General features: G+C 34.7%; 1 protein-coding gene across 1 annotated transcript; it reads left to right on the top strand.

Moving 5' to 3' along the window:
• The first annotated feature begins 510 nt into the window (after window positions 1-510).
• On the top strand, window positions 511-18,823 carry LOC125503279 (leucine-rich repeats and immunoglobulin-like domains protein 2). Its single transcript, XM_048663342.1, has 8 exons — window positions 511-669; window positions 6,360-6,639; window positions 8,306-8,528; window positions 10,410-10,546; window positions 11,249-11,401; window positions 16,265-16,445; window positions 16,586-16,725; window positions 16,776-18,823. Exons 1-8 carry the CDS (start codon window positions 586-588, stop codon window positions 17,060-17,062), a joined length of 1,485 nt encoding a protein of 494 aa, XP_048519299.1. The 5' UTR covers window positions 511-585; the 3' UTR covers window positions 17,063-18,823.
• The last annotated feature ends 1,493 nt before the right edge of the window (window positions 18,824-20,316 follow it).

The following is a 20,316-nucleotide window of genomic DNA, read 5'->3' as shown; positions in this document are numbered from 1 at the left end:
TGTTTGCTTGAACATAGTTTGTAATGGAAACTGATTCTTCTCCCTTCTAGATAATGATGGAATAGAATGTTGTCCGGAATGTCTTTCCTTTGGAACATTAGAAAGATGCCAACGGTTTGAAGCCCAATAACCTAATCAGTTGCTAATCTGTGCATTTTTGTGAAAGTAGAAACACCAAAATGGATAAGGAATTTAAATAGAAACTAAGGCACAAAGTTGCTCTAAAGAATAAGCAACACGTTCTTCACCAAACGTTCCGAAAAAAAATATGGAGAAAATACTCAGATCAAAGTATCATATCTGAACAAATTTTATGTAAAAGTGAAAAAACACAAAAAAAGCGAGAATTGAACACATAAAGCGTCTTGTACACATAAAGCGTTACAATCTTCTTCAACCACCTCAATTTTTCAAGCTTTCTTCCAGAGGATAGTGGTATTGTGGTCATTTAGTAGCCACTCCATATACAGGATGTTTGCTTTTAAATGGGGTGCTAAAATTATTTTTGTTTCAGATACTTGTGGTGCATGAGTCGGGACGGTGGGCGTTGGAAATGATGGCTTAGCGCCCCGGTGGCGTGACGTCATGGCCAGGGTGCAGGCGTGGCCGTTAAGAGGCTGGACCTGGATCCTGTGGTTGGTAGCATTGTGCGCTCTGGCCACGGCAGAGGTAAGCTCCAAAAGCGCACCAAAAGCTTACCAAAAGCCAACCATTTATCCCAAAACTACGTATTGATTGGCCCACCCAAACTCCCGTTTTACTTTACTAAACCATCCAGACGCAATGGAATTGCCAGTTTTGTAACCGTGTTGTGATGGTTCAGTTCATTTAAAATTGGAACCGTTTTAAACGTGTATGAACGCAGCGAATAAAGTCAAGCATAGGGCTCAAGTTCCCATACATATGTTTAGCTTCGGGCCTTGATGCTCCAAGCCTGTTTGTATAGCTGGAACAGCCCTTAACGAAGCTTAATTTCTTGATATATACATTCCATTTGAATTGCTAAGAATTACGGAGCTCTGTGCTACTTTGCGGAACATTCGAATAAACTGTTTTTCTCGAATTGCGATAAATCGCGAGCGTTTTGCATGAAACAGTTTTGAACATGAGCCGCGTGTTAAGGACGGAAGGTTTAAAGCTAAAAATAACAGAAAAATTTTAGAACTTTCTGGAGATTTAAGTTAAATATTTGAAGACGTTAGTTATCTGTTAAATTAACCTGCGCAATAAAATAGCACCCAGTTGCTATATTGAAATTCACTCTGAGAGCCAGACTTTCTTCATTTGCTGCATGTAAATCGAAGAAGCTGATAAATGAGTCAGAAGCCATTCAAATAAAGTGAAATTCATAATATCGCCGGGTCAGTTTCAGCCGTGCTTATAGCCGGAAGTTAACAACTACCCAGGAATAAATGACCAGGAGAATTACATATTGAGGCATTTAGCAGACAACAAAAGCTTGTATAGCGTCTAATAGCTTCGCTTTTGCAGCATCACGAATGCAATATCGATTACCTTTTCTATTTTAACCCTTTTATCAGCTTTATAGAAGCTCGCTGGATCGGTGAAACAATCAAGCCTCTAAACCCGGAAAAGAAAAATATTCTTAAAATTCTTTGCTTGCAAGTGGTCTTCTAAGAGACTCTATTTCCATTGAAAGCCATCAGCAAAGGAAATTACAGATGAACTTTGAACAGACAAGCAGCTTGTATGAGTGCAAGCAAATTTTCACTTTCGATTCAGTGGGTATTAAAATTCCGGTTGAAAGTCTTTTTTGTATTAACCGACAAGCAAAGAAGCGTAAAAAGAAACGTAAAAGATCTCCCAGCCAGCTAATTCGATAATTTACAACAATTCTGACACTGAATAGAAGCCGATTGAAATCGTTCCATCTCTTGGCCTTTTTTGCGCTAAACTAGTTATTGTCTTGCAAATCCCGAATTTACACAGGACGAATAGACATCTTTTATTCGAAAAAGACGCACCCCTTGGGGTTTCCTTTAAAGTCTTGGATTCGTTCGGATTGTTAACCGGGATGAAAACAACCAAGCAGTTTATCGCAATTTTTCTCTGGTTTTCTATTCATTCTCCCGAGTTTTTTTAGTTGTTTCAATGGAAATATTTGGGGCGGTTGAAAATCGTATTTCGTCCGGTTTAAATACAATATGAAGAAACGCTGTTGATTTAAATGTGAATAATTAATTAACTAGTCAGGACGAAATATTTAATTTGTATTAGTGCAGAATTATTCCATTTAAAATATTTAATGCGCTCGAATAACAAATTTAAATTACTCGACGTTGTTTAAATGCATCCTCCAATATCCGGTCGTATTTGTCAGTCGGAATTTTAACGAATAATGCAATAACTTTGCGATTGGGTTGGGAATTGTTGATTTTGCTGCACATTTCCTGCAGATTAAAGTTAACAAGTCGGCATTTTAACCGAAAAAAACCGTTGAAATGTATTCGAATTCTAGACCATCAACTTGATCAAATATTATGGATTGATTCAAACGATAATTTCGTTGCAGTGCATTTTCGGCTGATTTGCCAGGACTGTGATGCTGTTAAATTTCCTACATTATCTACTCAACGTACACATTTTAATAACAAAGCAAATTAAATCACTAATTCGAGGCATTTTATGCAATTTACCAACATTTGCTAATCCACTATTTATCGCTTGAAGTTTATATTAAATATTCGACTGGACCCGTTTTCTGGCGAGCCAAATCTAGAGTCACATAATTAACTAAAATTTCCATATAAACTCGTGTTAATACAGCTCAACTTATTTTTGCTGTACAGAGCAGATGCCAAGATTTGACAAGGGATAGCCGCAGGATGTCTTCGAAATTAATACACCCCAATTTCCCATATTGCAACTTAGCGATCATTCGAACCTTCGCAGACTTGGAGACGCACTATTGCTCACAGCTACTCGATTAGGTTGAAACGGGACTGAGGATGTAACGAAATTTTCGTCTCTAATTACTCAATAAAAACTTTTATGGAACTCCCTGGTTCGGCTAAGTAACTTCGAAATTCATCAAAGGGTCAGAACTGTGAATTATTCAAACGATTCGCGAAACGATATGTGTCTAGCCATCTGCTGAAGCAAACTTTATTATAAAACTCGCAGCCAACATGCGCATCATCGGGATGGCAATTTTGAACTTAATAATTAACTTCTAGTTCAGCATCAACTTTTAGCTGAGTTTTGCCAAATAGTTTATGGAATTGTCCTCAAGAACTTACATCAACTCTAGAGCTCCCAAATATGGAAGGACATAAAGAATATTATTTTTAAATGGCTCTTTCACAACATAGCTACGTTTCTCTATAGAGGCCTTGATGCGAAAGCTTACAGAAAAACATGCATTTGCACACACATTTCGGTGTTACCCTGAAAGCATGCATTGATTTAGCAAAGCTTGCTCTAATTTGTAGGCCTGGATTAAATCCTAATACACAGTTTGTCAAACGGTCCCAAGCAATTCTGCACGTGTATTTTATCTATACTAAATTTACAATCCCCTGGGGCGTGTAATAATATTAAATCGTGCCTCTTGTCTTATCCACCCAATTGTTCAGCCAAACCGATAAAACAGACTTTCAAATGTAGCTTTCCTCAATATGTTGAAAGCAAACATTGTGATACTCTTGCGGCGACTGGAGACTAACATAGACTGAAATAATATTTAACAGAACGTTGTAAATCGAGCTCCAAGGCTGTTGGCTCTTAACTCCATTTAGATCTCAGTGAGTTTGCAACCAAATAAATTTACATGGATACTTCATAGAAGTATCAGTGAAAACATCTGGGCAATTTCTCTAAGGATGTTTCAGCTTTCAACAACGACCTTTCCGAATTTCCTTTCCCATTCAGTGTATTTTTAGCGAGTCAAAAGTAAACCGGCCGACAGAAAAACTAACTTTTCCACAAGGTTTTTCGACGTTCTCCTTAATTGCTTACAGGAAAGCACGCTTAATTGGAACTGAACCTTAATACATTGAAAGGAAACAATACATTGAATTTGTGACATGTTCTGTTAACTCAATTTCCCGGCCATCAACTTTGGATTGATTTGGCAGGAATGATTGAGAACATATAGGGGAATTTGTTGGATTTTGGTCGAAAGTTCTTAAAGCCATTAAGTAATGAACTGGAAACGCTTTAGTAAATTCTCCGATATCGTTTTGATATGCAGAACGAACTAGTGGAGATACGTTATATCGATTTAAATCGTCTAGTCAGTTTGGAAACATGTTTCGTTGGATATATTGATCAAGAACATAAATTCTCTGATTTTAAATGAACAAGACGAGTCTCCGAACTTTGACTGCAAGGAAAAATTTGTTTTAAGGTATTTTTTCATTCTGTACTTTTTTTATAATTTTGTCACTTTCTCTTTATTAGTAAGTTTATTTGATCAGCTGTTTAACTAGCTGGCTGTATTGACAATTTCGAAGCGCTTTCTTTTGGTATTGATATTGGCCACAGCTTTCTATTGTTGCGTTTGCTTCTAACAAAATATATTTAATTTCTTTGTTCTGTTCGGAAATGTTTTTCATTTTCCCTTTCCCTAATGCTTCGCTAACAGTATTATCATTTGAAAACTCATAATTTTGATCCCAACGAATTCAATTCATTAAGCGGATTGCTTTTTGCCTTTATTTTTACGCATTAACAATATTTTCTTTTGTGCACTTAGACATTACTTGCTTTATTCTCGTTCGTTTATTCGAATTAGTGCATTTCTAAATATTATTCGTTTTTTTACTCAAACCATATTTTATTTGCATTACGTTCGGATTGGTTTTCCTTCCTTATAAACTGCTCAACAAAATTATCGCCAATTTACAAAACAGCCAAAATCTCTCTAACTTCGGAACTGGATAAATTTTGATCGCTTAAAGCAATATGGTTTCTGTTTGAAGCGTTATTGAGTGCTATTTATGTTTTGTGAGGGGCCCTTTTGGTAAAATTTAGTCACCTCAGCTAAGTTTTCTACAGGGTGGTAAATCAAAAAATTTCAGAGAGTTTGGCATGCTTCTCGTTGAACACAAAAAAGGTATTTTCGATCTCAACACCAAAAGCTTAAAAATAAACGTAATAACTGAAAACGGTTTTTGAATTTCCTCTAGAGGCCATTCCCTCTATTTACACAGTGGTCCAAAAAAAATTTTTGTTCTTTAAACGATAATCTTGCTGCTCTTGGTCCGATTTTTACCATCTAAAACTCATGTTAAATCTGAAATTTTATAGACAATTTAAGACCAACACTCGCCATATACGCCATATAAATCTGTGAAGTCCACTGATGAACTCTAGATTTTGAAAATCGACAATAATGTATCTCTGCAAGACCAAAAACGTATTTCTTGAAACAATTCTGTAAATAAACGGGATAGTCGGAAATTACAAAAAATTCAGATTGTTCCTTTAATCAAATTAAATAAAAAGAAGAAATCCAACAGCTTAGAAGAAGCGAAACTATTTTTAATCTTCTTACGTTTGCCCATTTTCAACTGAACATTTTCAATGAGCAATTGCACCATTGGAGGTAATTGTATATGAAATGTGAGTTTACAAAGCTCAGAAAGCTCACAAAGCAAAGAAAATTATTAAGGTAAATGCAGTAAATTGAATAATTTCCAACTAGGAATATTTAATCGAAATGGCTTTTACGTTCTATCTCAGCTGGTCAGTATCATTTAATATTGGCATTTCGAGCGCAAATAACCATTCCGATATGCTGCCAGTTATTCTAAAGCTTTTTCAAATTTGAAATTGTGGCTGACAACAACTGAAAATAAATTTTCTCTCCATTTCAGGCAACATGCAATTACTAACCCAGCGAAGTTCTAATAAAACCAAATAGCACATTTTTGCTGTTCAATTTCCTACACGAAAGATTTAAAGCAGCCTGTTTGTAAAACAAAAATGTTTTCCTTTGCAGGAAGCAAATCGAGAATCCAGATTCATTCAATCAATGCCATTTAAATTGTGTCGTGTCCTGTTCCTCGAGTGTAGCGAGAAACGAGAGACTCGAGACACAAAATAAGAAATATGTTCCAATATGTCAATGCAGTCGCTTGCTGCTTCTGACCATTAATATTGGATACTTTATATTCCGCCATTGCTCATAAAATATTGCAAGCTGTTGCTGCTCGCTAATGGATAATAGAATGGTTCTCGAATTTTTCAAATCAATATACGAAAAGAAGATGGAAAAATAAATTTGCTTTGAGCTGTGCTTTACAAAAATAAAACGAATCAGGGAATATGCATCGGAAATTGAAAACTTTATTACTAATGCAGAAGATTTTAAAAGAAAATCGTTTTTTTTTCAGGTGCCGCAAACATGTCCCCAACGAGCAGAAATTGCGCCATGCACCTGCCAAGTGAAAAAGAATGGTCTGGATATTCTTTGCGAGTTTACCGATCAGCTGCACATCAACAACGCGATGAGCATCCTGAAAGGAAAATCCCTAATTATTTTCTATTTAAAATTGCGCCATAACAATTTGAGAAAATTGCCTGGCTTCGTGTTCCTCGGACTTGATATCCATCATTTAACCATCCACAACAGCAGCTTGTCAGTCGTGGAAGAGGCGTCGCTCAGCTCGATTGGTAAGTTCATTTTTCCTGTAAGACCGATTGAAAAAAGTGTGAAAATCAATGAACCAATTTATATACTTGAAGAAGAAACAAATATATTTACGGCGAAGTATATATTGCGATGAAAAAATGGCCGCTTTACGGAAGTGCTTCATAAAATTTACAGCGCTGTTACTGAAATGATCTACAAATATCATGGTGATTGTGATCTGAATGGTCCCATTATTCAGTCACTATTTAATTAGCTTTGATGGGAATGCGTGTTATGGGCTCGTTTTGGGGTTTGGTCGCATTTGCCCAAAAACCTTTAGTGGTTGAAGTATTGCACGATACATCAGTTCAGATCGTAGGTTTGCACTTCAGCTAATAAAGTGGGACACTGACAATATATTTTTATATACTCAAAACCAACAGAACTTAACACGTTCCGTGGATTCTGGCTGCTTTTGCAAAACAAAATCGCGTAAATGAATGAATTAGTTGCTCGAGTACAATTGCTTAAACTAAAGCGGCAAAAAACTAACAAATCGCGATTATTCCATTACCGTCCATTACAGCTTAGAAAATTGATATAAAAATAGTGGCTATAGACATAAAATATTCAAAATCATTAATGCGACAAACAAGAAACAAGTAGAATAAAACTCAGTACATACTTCGGCCCAAGAACCATCCAAAAGAGGCGTTTAATACGGTATTTGGGACCATAATTAGCTTTCTACACCATTTCTGCTACGAGTAAAATTTGTTGTCGCCCTTTATTCCTCCTCTTTAATTTCGCACGCGATAAGGCCTTGTATCTGTTATGGAACAACAGGACATTCATTCTTCTGTTGCTAAGCAGGGGTATTTTACCTTGGCGAGCTTCAGTGCCTTTATTCATTATTTTCCATCTTTGATTGTTATTGGATTTTTTCAAAAGGTTCCACTGTTTTTGTGGATACTTCTTTAACTGTGTTTTTTTATCAATCTCTTCAGTTGCTTTATTCACTCTAACTGCTTCTTGATAACTGATTGAATGTGAGTCAAGATTTTAAGAACGCTTTTCCAGAGTTCAGAGCATATTTTGTTCTTGTCGTGCCCACTAGTGCGTAAATTTTCATTCCATCGGTGCTATTTTGTAGATTAAACTCCAACCTGCCTGGGGTGATTTTCAGTTGATCATTAAAAACGAAAGGTTTAATGAAAAAGCGGAACTTGAATGTTTGAATACATAAATCTGCGTTCTAATTGCTGTCAGCGCCAGATTCTTTAATTCTGGATTACTTTTTGTGATTGAAGCACAGTTGGATGAACCACTAACGCGCTTTAATTAGATTCGTTTGAAGACGGGAAGTTTGGCGTTTTTTCCTAATAGAACACAAAAGGGTACTTTGTCAATGCGTACGAAAGCCCAAATGTGTTAAGCATTATGCAATATCAGACTTATTGGGCAGGAAACTCGTTTGCTTGTGCAGGTATTGAAATTTGCAATTTTCCTGCCCGGTTTGCCAGTGGAATTTAACGCTAAGCCAACGGGAAGCAATTATTTTGCGCCTTCGTGTCTGTTTTGCAGGATTGCGGGCTTGGTTTTAGAGGACGCTATTATAAAATGCAATTGGAAACTCCAGAATTTCTAACTATAAGGATTAAAATTATAATGCATTAAACATGTACAATATTTGCGGATTTGTTGCAGGAAAAATGTTGACGCAGCTGGATGTTTCGCAGAACAGCCTTACGCAAGTTCCATCTCCCGCATACAGGAACCTTAATCATTTGTTGATTCTCAACATGAATCACAATAAGATTACCAGCCTGCATGCGAAAGCTTTTAATGGACTGGATACTCTGGAAATTCTTACTTTGTATGAGAACAAGATCACATCGATCGATCCAGATGCTTTCGTGGGATTGGAAAAGTAAGTACTCAGGTTTACTATCGCGTCAACCTGATTTATACCCAGAGAAGGTAGAGATAAGACGTAATGCTTTACTGGCTGCGACAATAAACGGGTATACATTATTTAACTATCCTCTCGCATTAGGTGTGCAGCTAATCTGTTGATGGTTATTACGGTTCGGATTATCTTAGCTCTGAAGCCTGCAGGCTCTTAGCAGATTTTCCACAGAACGTTATATCGAATCTGTAAATAATGTGAATTGTTCTGGCAAATTGCCGTTGGAAACAATTAATTCTCGATTTTTTTCATAGTGTTATAAGTGTGTTAAAATGCGTTTTTCTCGGATAGCAATCAAGAAGCAAGTAATTTGCAGCATAGTCAAGCTGTCCGACACTTTAAGAAAATGGCGCAGTAAGCAGGCTTAAAGAACATGATGGAAGCTAAATGATTTAATAAGGCTTGGAAAAATCCTCTACCGAAAAAGATTAAATGCTTTGCTTTCTACACAAAAACGCTCTGTTTTGTAGAGTTTTACTTAAAAACGCTGACGATTTGGATGTATTTTTCCTAAAAAATGAAACGATTTATTTATAGCTTTGTAGGAATTTTACAAAAACTTTTCGGAGTCAAATTCGGGACAAAAACGAAAATAAATTTATTCCGTTTGTTCCCGAAAACTTTTAAGGTTTTCGCAAAAACCGATCACCAAGTAAAAGTTTTTAATCAAAAAACGTAAAAATATACTTTTTTGGTGATTTTCTTCCTTACTAACAAAATAGGGGTCTTTGCAGCCAAAATTTACAAAATAAGTTTCGGTTCATTTATCGGTTTGCAGAGAACTTTGGAAAACCCCTTTCAGCTTCGAATTTGGTACAAAGACCAAATGATTTTATTCAGTTTTTTACCGAAAGCAATTAAGATTATTTTGAAAATACCGCCAGAGAGCGAAAGTTTCCAAAAAAATATTTGGAAAATTTGCCACCGTCATCGGTCTGAAGATATTTCAAGTTTCTTTAAAATTCCAGGTCATTCCAGTTTTAGCACAGTTTCTATTAAGCAATTCTTGCTACGCAAAAAACGTATTATTTTTAGTTTTACTTAAAATACTCACAATCTTCAGGTATTTTCTGTGAAAATAATAAAATAAATTTTATTGGAACACTCGTCCTGAACAGTTTTGTACATTTTTTTCTGAAACCTTTTGCAGCTTCCAATTTTGGACAAAAGCCTAATAACTTTTTCTAGATTTTTGCACAAAAATATCTCCTCGAGCAGAAGTGAAAGTGTATAATCAATTATTCGGAAAACTCGTCACTTTTGTCGCTGTGAATAATTTGGTTTATTTAAACTCCGGTGTCTTCACTTTTGGGTCAATATTTCTAAACAAATCTCTCTAAACAGAACAACGCGTTTTTCCTAACGTTTTACTGTAAAATAGCGGGAAACTGAGAGTCGTTTATGCGAAAAAGTAAAAAGATGGATTTTAGAAGAAAAGTCATCATCATCTTTACAGTTTGGTCTTCTTGATCATCTTATTCGAATGCCCGTTTTACGTTTGAATTTGGGACAAAATCGAAACAAAGTTATCTTGTTTAGAAAACTCGTCACCTTGATCGCTCTGAAATTTTTTAGTTTCTTCAAAATTTCCTAATTTTCCCCCATTTTAGACCAAATAGTTTCAAGCAATCGTATGCCCAAAAGCAATATGTTGATGGTTTTATTTGTTAGATGTTAAAATTCCGTCATCGGCCATGAGTTATAACTCATTACCCAATGAGTTATAAGACTCATTTACTCATAGAGCTGCAACAACTCAAAAGTGCAACTCAGCAGTGTTATCCAGGCCTACAAGGTGGTCACCGTTGTGTAGTTTGCATTTAACTGCGAATTTTCTTGCAGGAAACTGAAACGGCTTAACCTAGGAGGCAACGGATTAACGGCCATTCCTCAACGGTCGTTAGGCATACTCGATATGCTTAAGAAACTCGAGATGCAAGAGAATCGGATTAGTGAAATAAAGGAGGGAGATTTTGAAGGTAGATATTTTATGTGCCTTATTGATTTAAGGAACGTGCGAAGGGGTCATAATTCGCCGGTGATACAATGGCTTGAAAGTGCTATAATTTAAAAATTCCTCGTAAAAGTTCACATATAGAATAAAATTGCCCTTCTCTCATACCCACAGGTTCCTGTTCCTTTTCACGAAGTTATTAAACTACCAACTCTCATAAATTTTCCTGCTTGGAGTTTCCAGCCAGAGTTGGTGATAAAAAATGGGTTTCAAAGTTCACAAAGTTCATTCCAGCAACCTTATTACATGGGAATTAATATGACAAAATCTAATCAACTTTCACAATAGAAGTGCCTGGGTGGATTTTTTTATAGTGAACACGAATAAAACAATTTTGAATGCACTTTTTGTGGAGGTGAATTTATTTGAGCAAACCTTCCAAATTAATTTCCTGCTAATGAAAGCAACACACGACTGCAATGAAACTCTTTTAAATTGCATTTATCCGGGAATAGCGAGCGGGATTGGAAAATATCCAGAGTAAAACACAATAATGAAATGTAAACATTCCATTTCATTCTATTCGAGTGAATGGGAGTTGTAATGTATGCTAAGTAGAGTCTATTTAATCCTTGCTGCGTAAAATAATATAATTTGTGTTTTTGGGTGAATTTATTAAATTAATCGTCTGACTTTTTAATTAAAAACCTTTGATTTTTTTGTACAGGGATGCGAAACTTGGATTCTTTGGGACTGGCACACAACAAACTTCGAACGGTCCCTTCACGGGTATTTTCCCATCTCACCCTTCTCAATTCTTTAGAACTGGACGGAAATAATATCGACACAATCGATAAGGAGGCTTTCGCTGGATTAGAAGGTAAGATAGCGCCATTATGTGATTTCTCCTGGTGCAAAGCTTGTACCCAATTAAATTCAGCTGAAGAAATCAATTTTTAAACGAATGGAATTTTCCTGGATATTAGCAAAGCTAAAATATATTTCTCTTTTTCCAAACAACCATTAAGCCCTCAGGAAATCATGTTCATACATATTGCAATACTTCTAGCAGTTAAGGCAAAAATAATAAAAAAATATTCCAATTTACAGCTACTGTTGTAAAGTTATATTAACAGCACAGTATAAGAAAAAGGGTTTTACATAGATTCATAAATCAAGTGTCGAATATGGCAGGAAATACATTCTTATATTTAATATGAATTTAATAACGCAACCAAACCGTCACTAAAAATGATAAATGATTGGAAAATACCAATAATAAATTCCAATTTCAGCGTATACAATTTAACGTTTATAAAATCGCCAGCACGCAAAATATCGCAACGTTTAGTTCGTTTTATTTTTTAATTAAATAAACAATTCGAACATTAATTGGGCGCTGTTTAAAGGGGAATTATAAATTAAGTAAACTGGCACTTTTTTACTATCAATTTGGAAATTAGACTTCTATTGGAGTGGAAATGGAAGAAGATTTATAATCGAAGTAGCAATATAGGAAAGTCTAAATACTCATCCTGCTGGATAAAACATGAGGTAATTTCCTCTAACTGCCACAAATTGCGTAATTAGTGGCAAGCGATTTAGTGAGAGCATGTTTGTATCTGCAATATGGAGGAAATGGGAAAACTATCCTACTGGCACAAAACTGCAAGTATCGGAGATTATAGAGATTTCGATCATTAATTTACTGCTAACATGAACATAAGATTTATTAATTAATTTACTGAACGCACTCGATTCTAAAATTGTATTCATTAAACACAAATATTAAGGAAGCAAAGAACGAAATATGACTGAAAACCCAAATACTGGTTTAAAATGTTCTTAATTTAGTTCATTTATCAGTCGAAAAAATATTAAGGCTTGAATTGGCACGATTAATTTTTTACAATCCCCTAGAAACCAATCTTTTCACTTTTCAAAACGAAAACGATTTTTCCATTTAAATTCATGAAACCTATTACAATTGTATTGTGACAATCGTAATAATTTAAATAAAACACGTCTTTCCCAAAATGGAAGTGAAAATGGTGCAAATAATTTTAAACAAAACAAGGAGGAGTAAAACACACCTGAAATACAACATGCTATTTAATCTGTCTAATATTATATTAAATTATGGATAAGAAACAAAGCAGATAGCACTTCGAAATAAACTAATTAATAATTAAGTCTGACTCATTAAATTCCACATGCAAAGCGAACTTTGAGGAACAAACATTCAACATATAACACGCAACTGGTATTGGATTCATCATGCTAACGTCGAAAAAAGGCTGATCTGTCGGATGTTGCATAGATTGTTGTTTCGTTGTCTTCTGATTCGAGAAAATCTTTGTTTTGTTTGCAAAGTTTTAAAAAGTTGAAGAAGATAAAAATTGCAAATTAATCCACCCATCAATTTGAATATTTCAAATGCCCCGACCAGAATACATTTAAAAACGCAAGATATTTCTTGCAGATACTGCCATTTAAATTCTGACAATCTGGGTCGTTGCTTTCCATTAGTCCAGAAGCATTGACAAATCGCTGAGTGTTTAAACTCAGCGAACAAGTATATTTTCCATTAAACCATTGCGGTTAATATTTGGAGGTTTATTTTGAACGATAAATTTTAAACGAACAACTTCAAAAAAGATCGGAGGTTTTCATTGAAACTCCTAATAGTATACCATTAAAATCTTTTATAGAATTCGATTTGACTTCAGTATTTCCAATATCCGATCTACAATCACTCAAATTTCCCGGCTTTTTCAGTATCAATATAAAAATGTTTAACACAACACAAAAAGTTTAAATTAAAATATTTTATTTCATATGGTAAACTTTGCAGAAGAACTCCAATAAAATGCATGTTTCTACTGACTGAAAACTAAATATTCATTATTTCCCAATTTAGCAACAAAATCGCATGAATGTGTTCGGGCAAATTCTAAAATTTCAATTAAATCCGTTTGAGGCAAATGCTCAACTATTTCCGCGAGAACTGAATTCTATAGCAGGAATAATAGGGCTTGTTTACAAAACAATTAAACGGCCAGAATATAACAATGTTTATCTAATTTTGAATTTAAATCCAAACCAACTAAAACTGCTCCATTTAGGCAGCTGCGCTACTTCAGGGTTATTTTATCAATTTATTCGGCACTCTGCATAAAACATTTTCGAACATTTCAACAATATTTTCTTTGCTTGACACAAATAGAATAAGACAAAAGAAAAAATTGAGGCCTGCAGAACTAAACAGGGTTGGGAAATATATGTTTAAGGTAAAAAAGCATTTTATAAAAGCCCCTAAAAGTAACCAACCCTTTGGGCTTTGAACATTTGCTTATCAGAAAACAGAACCGACATTTGCAAGTATAAGCTTTTATGTTCATGTTAAAGATCCATCAGCAATTCAAAGCAGCCCCCGATCTTTGTAGAAAAAATATGGTTTTCTTAAGGTCAAAAAACCACAATTCGTTTATCTTATCTTCAGTTGTGATATGAGCGTAAATCCAGACGAAAATTTAATTAATTTGTGCATAACTCGATATTGTATGATACACATATTATTTTTTACGTGTGAATATTCTGATGAGAACTTCGTGATTATTTCCAATTCATGTTTAAATTATTCGCTGTATTAACAAGTTTGAAACATGCTTAATAATTTAAAAAATACCTACCACGGAAAAGAAACAAAACATAAATTACGGTGCAAAACAAAAGACGCTATAATTTTTAAGCGAACTTTTGCATAAATAATTGCTTCTTTTTAGTGCTTTTTGCACTTGAATAATTGCCATCTAGATTTTTAAATCTTTTGGAATTTAAGGCTACGGTATAAACGAATGCACTTGATGTGAAACATTTTAATTAGACTTTAGCGACCTAGTTTTAGCGCGAATAATTTCAGCTTGCGAAGTGGGAATTGGCTTTCGTGTGCTAACTGTTGAACATGTTTTCTGCAAATAAATATACTGGCTTCAGTAGAATTTTATTATAATTGTAGACTGTCTGCATTTTTAATGAAACAACTACTACTTTTGTATTTGTAACACGTAAATTTGCCCAACTGCTACCTAATTCTTTTTCAACGCCCTTAAGACTGGAATCTAGACAAATTTATTTGCTGAGAAACTGTGTCGTACGGAACTGGGCGTTTTCCTGCACAGAATTAGGCCGATATTAATGTTTTTTGTCTTAGGAGTTTTAATATTCTTCTGGTTTCATATCAAGCAGAAATGAATAATTGCTAAGCTGTTCTTGTAAAATTACATGAATAATTCATTAAATCATACTTTTGATTAAATATTTTGTTGACTAATTGCCTAGTAGTTACGTTGATTAAGATTAATTGATCTGCAGAAGTTCTACGTGTTGGCACTTTGGGCCATATACGGTTGATAAAATTCTCAGTATTTACCCTCACATTTGGAATCGAAATAAATCACAACGACGCATAACTCAACAACTTATGAGACACATCTCGGTGAGTTTGATAAATCGGCTCTTACAATTGTTGGCGCTTCTTTGCTTTTGGGCCTATTTCGCTGGAGTTTATTCACACTTTATTTATTCATCACATGTAAATACCTAATTTACAGTTTCAAAGGTAAATTAAATATGAAAATTAATGAAATAAATGTAGTTTTATTTCCCAGAGCAACAGTGAAGTACAATTTTGAAATTATTCGCACCAAGCAATAAGAATAAACTAATAAATTCACATTTTCCTTGATAGCCTGATCAATCAAGCTCGTGCTAAGCATACATCAAATAGCTGAGAGGTAGTCACTTTCTGTTGCCCAACCAATCAAGCAATTTTATCTACCAATGTCGATAAGCGTAGTTAATATTCATAAACGCATACATAATTCATGGATTATGTCATGTCAAAAGGCGCATAAAAGCTTTTTGAAAAAACATTAAGTTTCTAAAGAAATTATTTTTTAATGAGCAGAAAAGCATCGATGTTAGACAGAAATAGAACCATTACACGCGAATTTTATATCTCACTTAGTTGAACTCTGTACGATGAGCGTAAAAGTTTATGTACACATTCATATTGATTGAAGGGAAATGATCTGATCCGTGCTTAGTACGGTAATAGCCTTTCAAACACATTTGGGTTCAGATTGTAGGGAAACTGGGGTGTTAAAAAGGATTTAATCTTTGCAAGGATATTTCCAGAAAAGCTGCTTTTATTACTCAACCGGAAAATTAAAGTCACTTTACGGGTTACGAACAGAACAGAAACTTTATAGCTGATTAGTATCTTCATACTTCGCTTCGGGGCGGGCACCTTATCTGGCACTTTAAATAATTTGTACATTACTTTCGGAGCAATCATAAATTCTCTCTGACAATTGCAACTGATCGTGAAAAATTATGTAAAGCAAAAACATCCATTACACGTCCATACACGAATAAAAGCAATTTTCGGTATAAATAAAAATCCACAACAGACCAATAACACACATTCCTGCTGGGGATATTTTTCTAACTTAATTTTGTTGCGGCGAATTGTCTCGATAACGACTGGAATACGTGCGAAATAAAATTCTATATGATGGAATGGATGGAATTGCGATCTGGAAAATAAAAGATCGTCTCGCTAATCTAGCTACGTAATAAAAGGCTTCAAGGTCCATTTCAGACGGATAAAACGGATCTCGCTTCGCACAATACCGTCCAGTTAATGCACTTAATAAGAGAAAAATTGTATTATTCGCAGAAAACCTGCAATATCTGCGACTTGGGGACAACAACATTCACACCATTCCAACAGAGGCTCTTAAGCGCCTGCATCGTTTGCGTCATTTGGACTTGAGGTCCAACAATATTTCATTTATATCCGAAGATGCTTTTGCAGGATATGGAGATTCGATTACGTTCCTTAATTTACAGAAGAATGAGTAAGTTCTGTTTCAATTTTAAGTACGGGCAAGTCAGCTCAATTGACACAAAAAGTAAAATTAACTGGCACTGAGTTTCATAATAATAAGTTGCAAAACAGTGGAGAAGAGAATCCGTCAATATTACTTGCCTTTTACAGCATCCGTTCGCTAAGTGGCATGATTTTCGAAAACCTGAATTCATTGGAAACTCTAAATCTGCAAAACAACAAGTTGATGCATGTGCCGGAGGATGTAATGGAACCAATACTCGATACTCTCCGGGTGGTGGATTTGATGGGTAAACCCCGTAAAAAGCCCTGTGTTTTCTCTCAATTTTTTGTTTTACAGATAATCCTTTACTGTGCGACTGCGAGCTGCAATGGTATAAAAACTGGCTGAGAAATCTGAAAGACAAAGACGACGAAATGATGCAGAAGAAGAGGACGGTGTGTACCATGCAGCACGAGCATCGGGAATACAGTTTACAGAGTTTGCCTCTGGATAAAATGAAGTGCAAGATTAAATCGTACGAGAATTCGGCTTACAGTAGCGCTGACACGCAAGTAGCTGCATCCAAGGCCCTTGTGGCTCTCAACCTTTTGGTTCTAGCTAAGTTTTTGCTCGTGTCTAGTTAAAATGTGGTAAGTAATATAGGAATTTAGGTTATAGATGTTCTTGAGACCGTAGTGAGTAGATTTTGGTATGACAATTCACATTAGAAGGAAAAAGAATGATGGGATTGAGCAAGTGAGTTTTGGACACATCAGAGATTTCCAGCGGCAAGCTAATGGCACTTGCCATACCAAATCAGAGGATTAAATATTAGAGTTAGAGAATGTAGGTTCTAGTTCATTGAAATGAAGATATATGACTATGCAAAAACAGTGACACCTCACTGTATTGCAAACAGAGCCCTACAGCATGTAAGTGCTTGCGTAGTTTTGAATTTTGAGGCTTTCGCATTTAGGGAAATTATCAATTGAACGGCAAAACATTCGCACCAATACTGCCACATTTTCATTGTAGGGATATAAAAAAATAACATCGCAAGTGATTGTGCCTCGCAATGAACATTTGGACAGAATTTGCGAATTTTTTGCATTTTTCCCCTTTTTCTCCTAATATTTCGATTCCACCAAACTCATATTTATATCTGAACACTCGTCAAAGCAAGTGGGGAAAGCTCTGAATGGAAAATTGTCACTAGCTAAACTAATAGCACGTAAATCTCTAACTCTCTGTCCTTAGATCTATCTAGATGTTGTTGTTCTTCTCATATCTTGATGTGTAATAAGCGGTAGTTAGAATTATTTTTTTGTATTAGTTAATAGTATACTTGGCTGAAAATCGCATCCAAACTAACAAAAAGATAATTGATTTTCTCATGGAAGATCAGGCCTATACATATCATAGGTGGAAAACCTTTACATCCAGTCATATCAACAAGTGTGCCATCTTTTGCATTTCCAAGGACTTTGATGGATAGAAAGTTTTTGGAAATGCGGCCACAACTTTAGGTTAGTGAAACTATTTGTATTGGAATAAATTGTGAGCTTTGATAATTCATATCAGTAGTCGTAAGGAAAAATCTTGGAATAATTATTAGTAATTTCACTACCATGCGTACATTTAAGGCAGTGGTAGTGGATAGTTTTTAAAAAAATCATGTGCGTTCCAATTCAATATCACAGTTTTGAAAATCAGCAATTTTTGCTCTACACGTACCTTAAAATTAGAAAATAAAAGTAGTTCATCATAGTGTTAGAAGCATCACATCAACAAGACTTCGTTAAAAATTTCGCGTTTCCAAATAATTGCAATCTAAAAAACTCCAAAATCTCTCACCTATTAGTAGTCGAGCACTATATTCAACTGATTTTTTGTGCTGAATAGCCAACATTTTACATAATACATATCATTGTAAAATATTATTATATCTACACTATCTGTGGTAAATTTAAACATATCTTTATTAATATAAGCAAACTTTAATATACCATGATTCTTTGGTAATTTGATGATGTTTAGGCAGCCGTTCTTTGTGACGGAGTCAGCCAGACCACTTCAAGACATATCCGGCCGAGGTACCACAAGACAATGTTGCGTTGAGATGTTTAAAGCTCAAAAGAAAAATATTTTTCTAAAATTTTCTATTAGCAAAAAAGGTCGTTATCGGCATGTCAACGCAACTGTGGCACTCGGCCCTCTGTTTTTTACTATTTTCCCTAACAAAATATTATATTCAGACATATTTAATCGCTCTCATATCAATACAGTTAGAACAATGGCTGTTGTGTAATGAGTGTCATATATTTATCCAGATAACTATAGATTGTTTCTGAAATATAATATTCTATCTATAAATGTCGAATAAAGAGCCCTATGCTGACACTAAACTGTTTTGTCTATTGAATAATCCCGTTTTCCTCTAGTTTTTATGGTTGCTTCTATTGCTTTGTTAATTTTAGTGAAAAAAAAAATTTGGGAACTTCAAATGAAAAAAATTTAAGCGAAACTTACTTCCAGCGAGTGACGTTGTCTTAAAATCGTTTTTTCCTAAATTCAAAAACATTTTTCAAGATTGAAGACTATTTTTCAAAAGTTGTGGGAATTTTTTTGGGAAAACAGCTTTTTATAAATAGAAATTTTCTGCATAACTCTGTTAATATCGGGGGGAATTGAAAATGTTGGAATTTGCTGAAAAACGTACGAATTTCTATAAAAATGTATTGTTTTCCACTGCTGCCTCACAAAAATGCGGAACCTTTTAAGAAACGCTGTTACTAGTGAATGGAAATGAAGCTCTTGAAAAAGTTACCAGTTTTATCTGAAGAAAATTCTAGAGCATACAAAAATAAGTGCGCTATAATTTCGATAAAGTCGTAACATAAAATTCGCCACTTAAAATCCACAAATCTGCATATGAGAGCAGAATAAATGCTATGAAAAAAACTACAACCCTGGTTGCCATCTACTTCTACAAAATGAAATGCTGTCCGGATCCAGACCGCTGAAAATTCCCTAAAACCCCGATATTTTCTCAAAAAGCTCATTTAGTGGCTGTTACTCTGCCTGAAGGGAGCTGGATCGTAAAAAATCTGAAATATATCGGATCGTTGCTGGCCGCTGAAAATCCCTAATAATAAAATAATTTACAACAGAAAAACACTAGTTTTGATATCTTAATTTTTACGACTTTTTAAGCACATTGAATTTGCAAAGTTTAAAGATTTTGATTTGATTTGTTTTGGGTTAAAAACAAATTACTGCGGAAAACCTGACTGATTAATGTTGAAAAACTGAGTGAAAATGATTGAAATTTTGCAAACACTTGGCGGTAATTTACAGAAGCAAAATTACCTAATTATTTAGTTCGAAATTCTCTGGATTTCTATAATAAAAACTTACTTCTGTTATAAATTCAAAGTCAAGAACAGTTCAATTTAGGGTGTATTTTAAAGAAAGAAAAGCCTATCATAACGCAAATTACCAGCCAAGACAAGAAACAGTATAAGTAGTTCACAAAAAGTCAATAGTTTTACATATCAAAAGAGTTTTCTGTCGAGAACCTCATTCATGAAAAGTATAATATCTAAGGTTAAATTAGTTTTACAGAGAGAACATTTTAAAAACTTAATGCATAATCCAGAACGCCTCTCATCGTTCTTTGTCGAGTAAATATGGCATGCAGTATATGATGAAATACATGTCAATAATATGGGACTWAAAGCTCTACATCTACCGGGCAACCAGRGGCAAAGTAATGCGAAACTTACCTAAAGCTGCATCGTGCCACCTGGAACGAAATAAGAAGAATATTTAGTACAGAAACTTAGTCTGGAGTGTGATTATTTCAAASGAASAGAGMAAATAAAGATAGTTTAAAAAT

The sequence above is a fragment of the Dendroctonus ponderosae genome, unplaced genomic scaffold (genome assembly GCF_020466585.1).
Source record: "Dendroctonus ponderosae isolate FM_Combo_2020 unplaced genomic scaffold, Dpon_F_20191213v2 Dpon_F_20191213_164, whole genome shotgun sequence".
Lineage (NCBI taxonomy): Eukaryota > Metazoa > Arthropoda > Insecta > Coleoptera > Curculionidae > Dendroctonus > Dendroctonus ponderosae.
The sequence above is the reverse complement of the archived record's forward strand: the minus strand, read 5'-3'. Positions and strand labels throughout refer to the sequence as shown.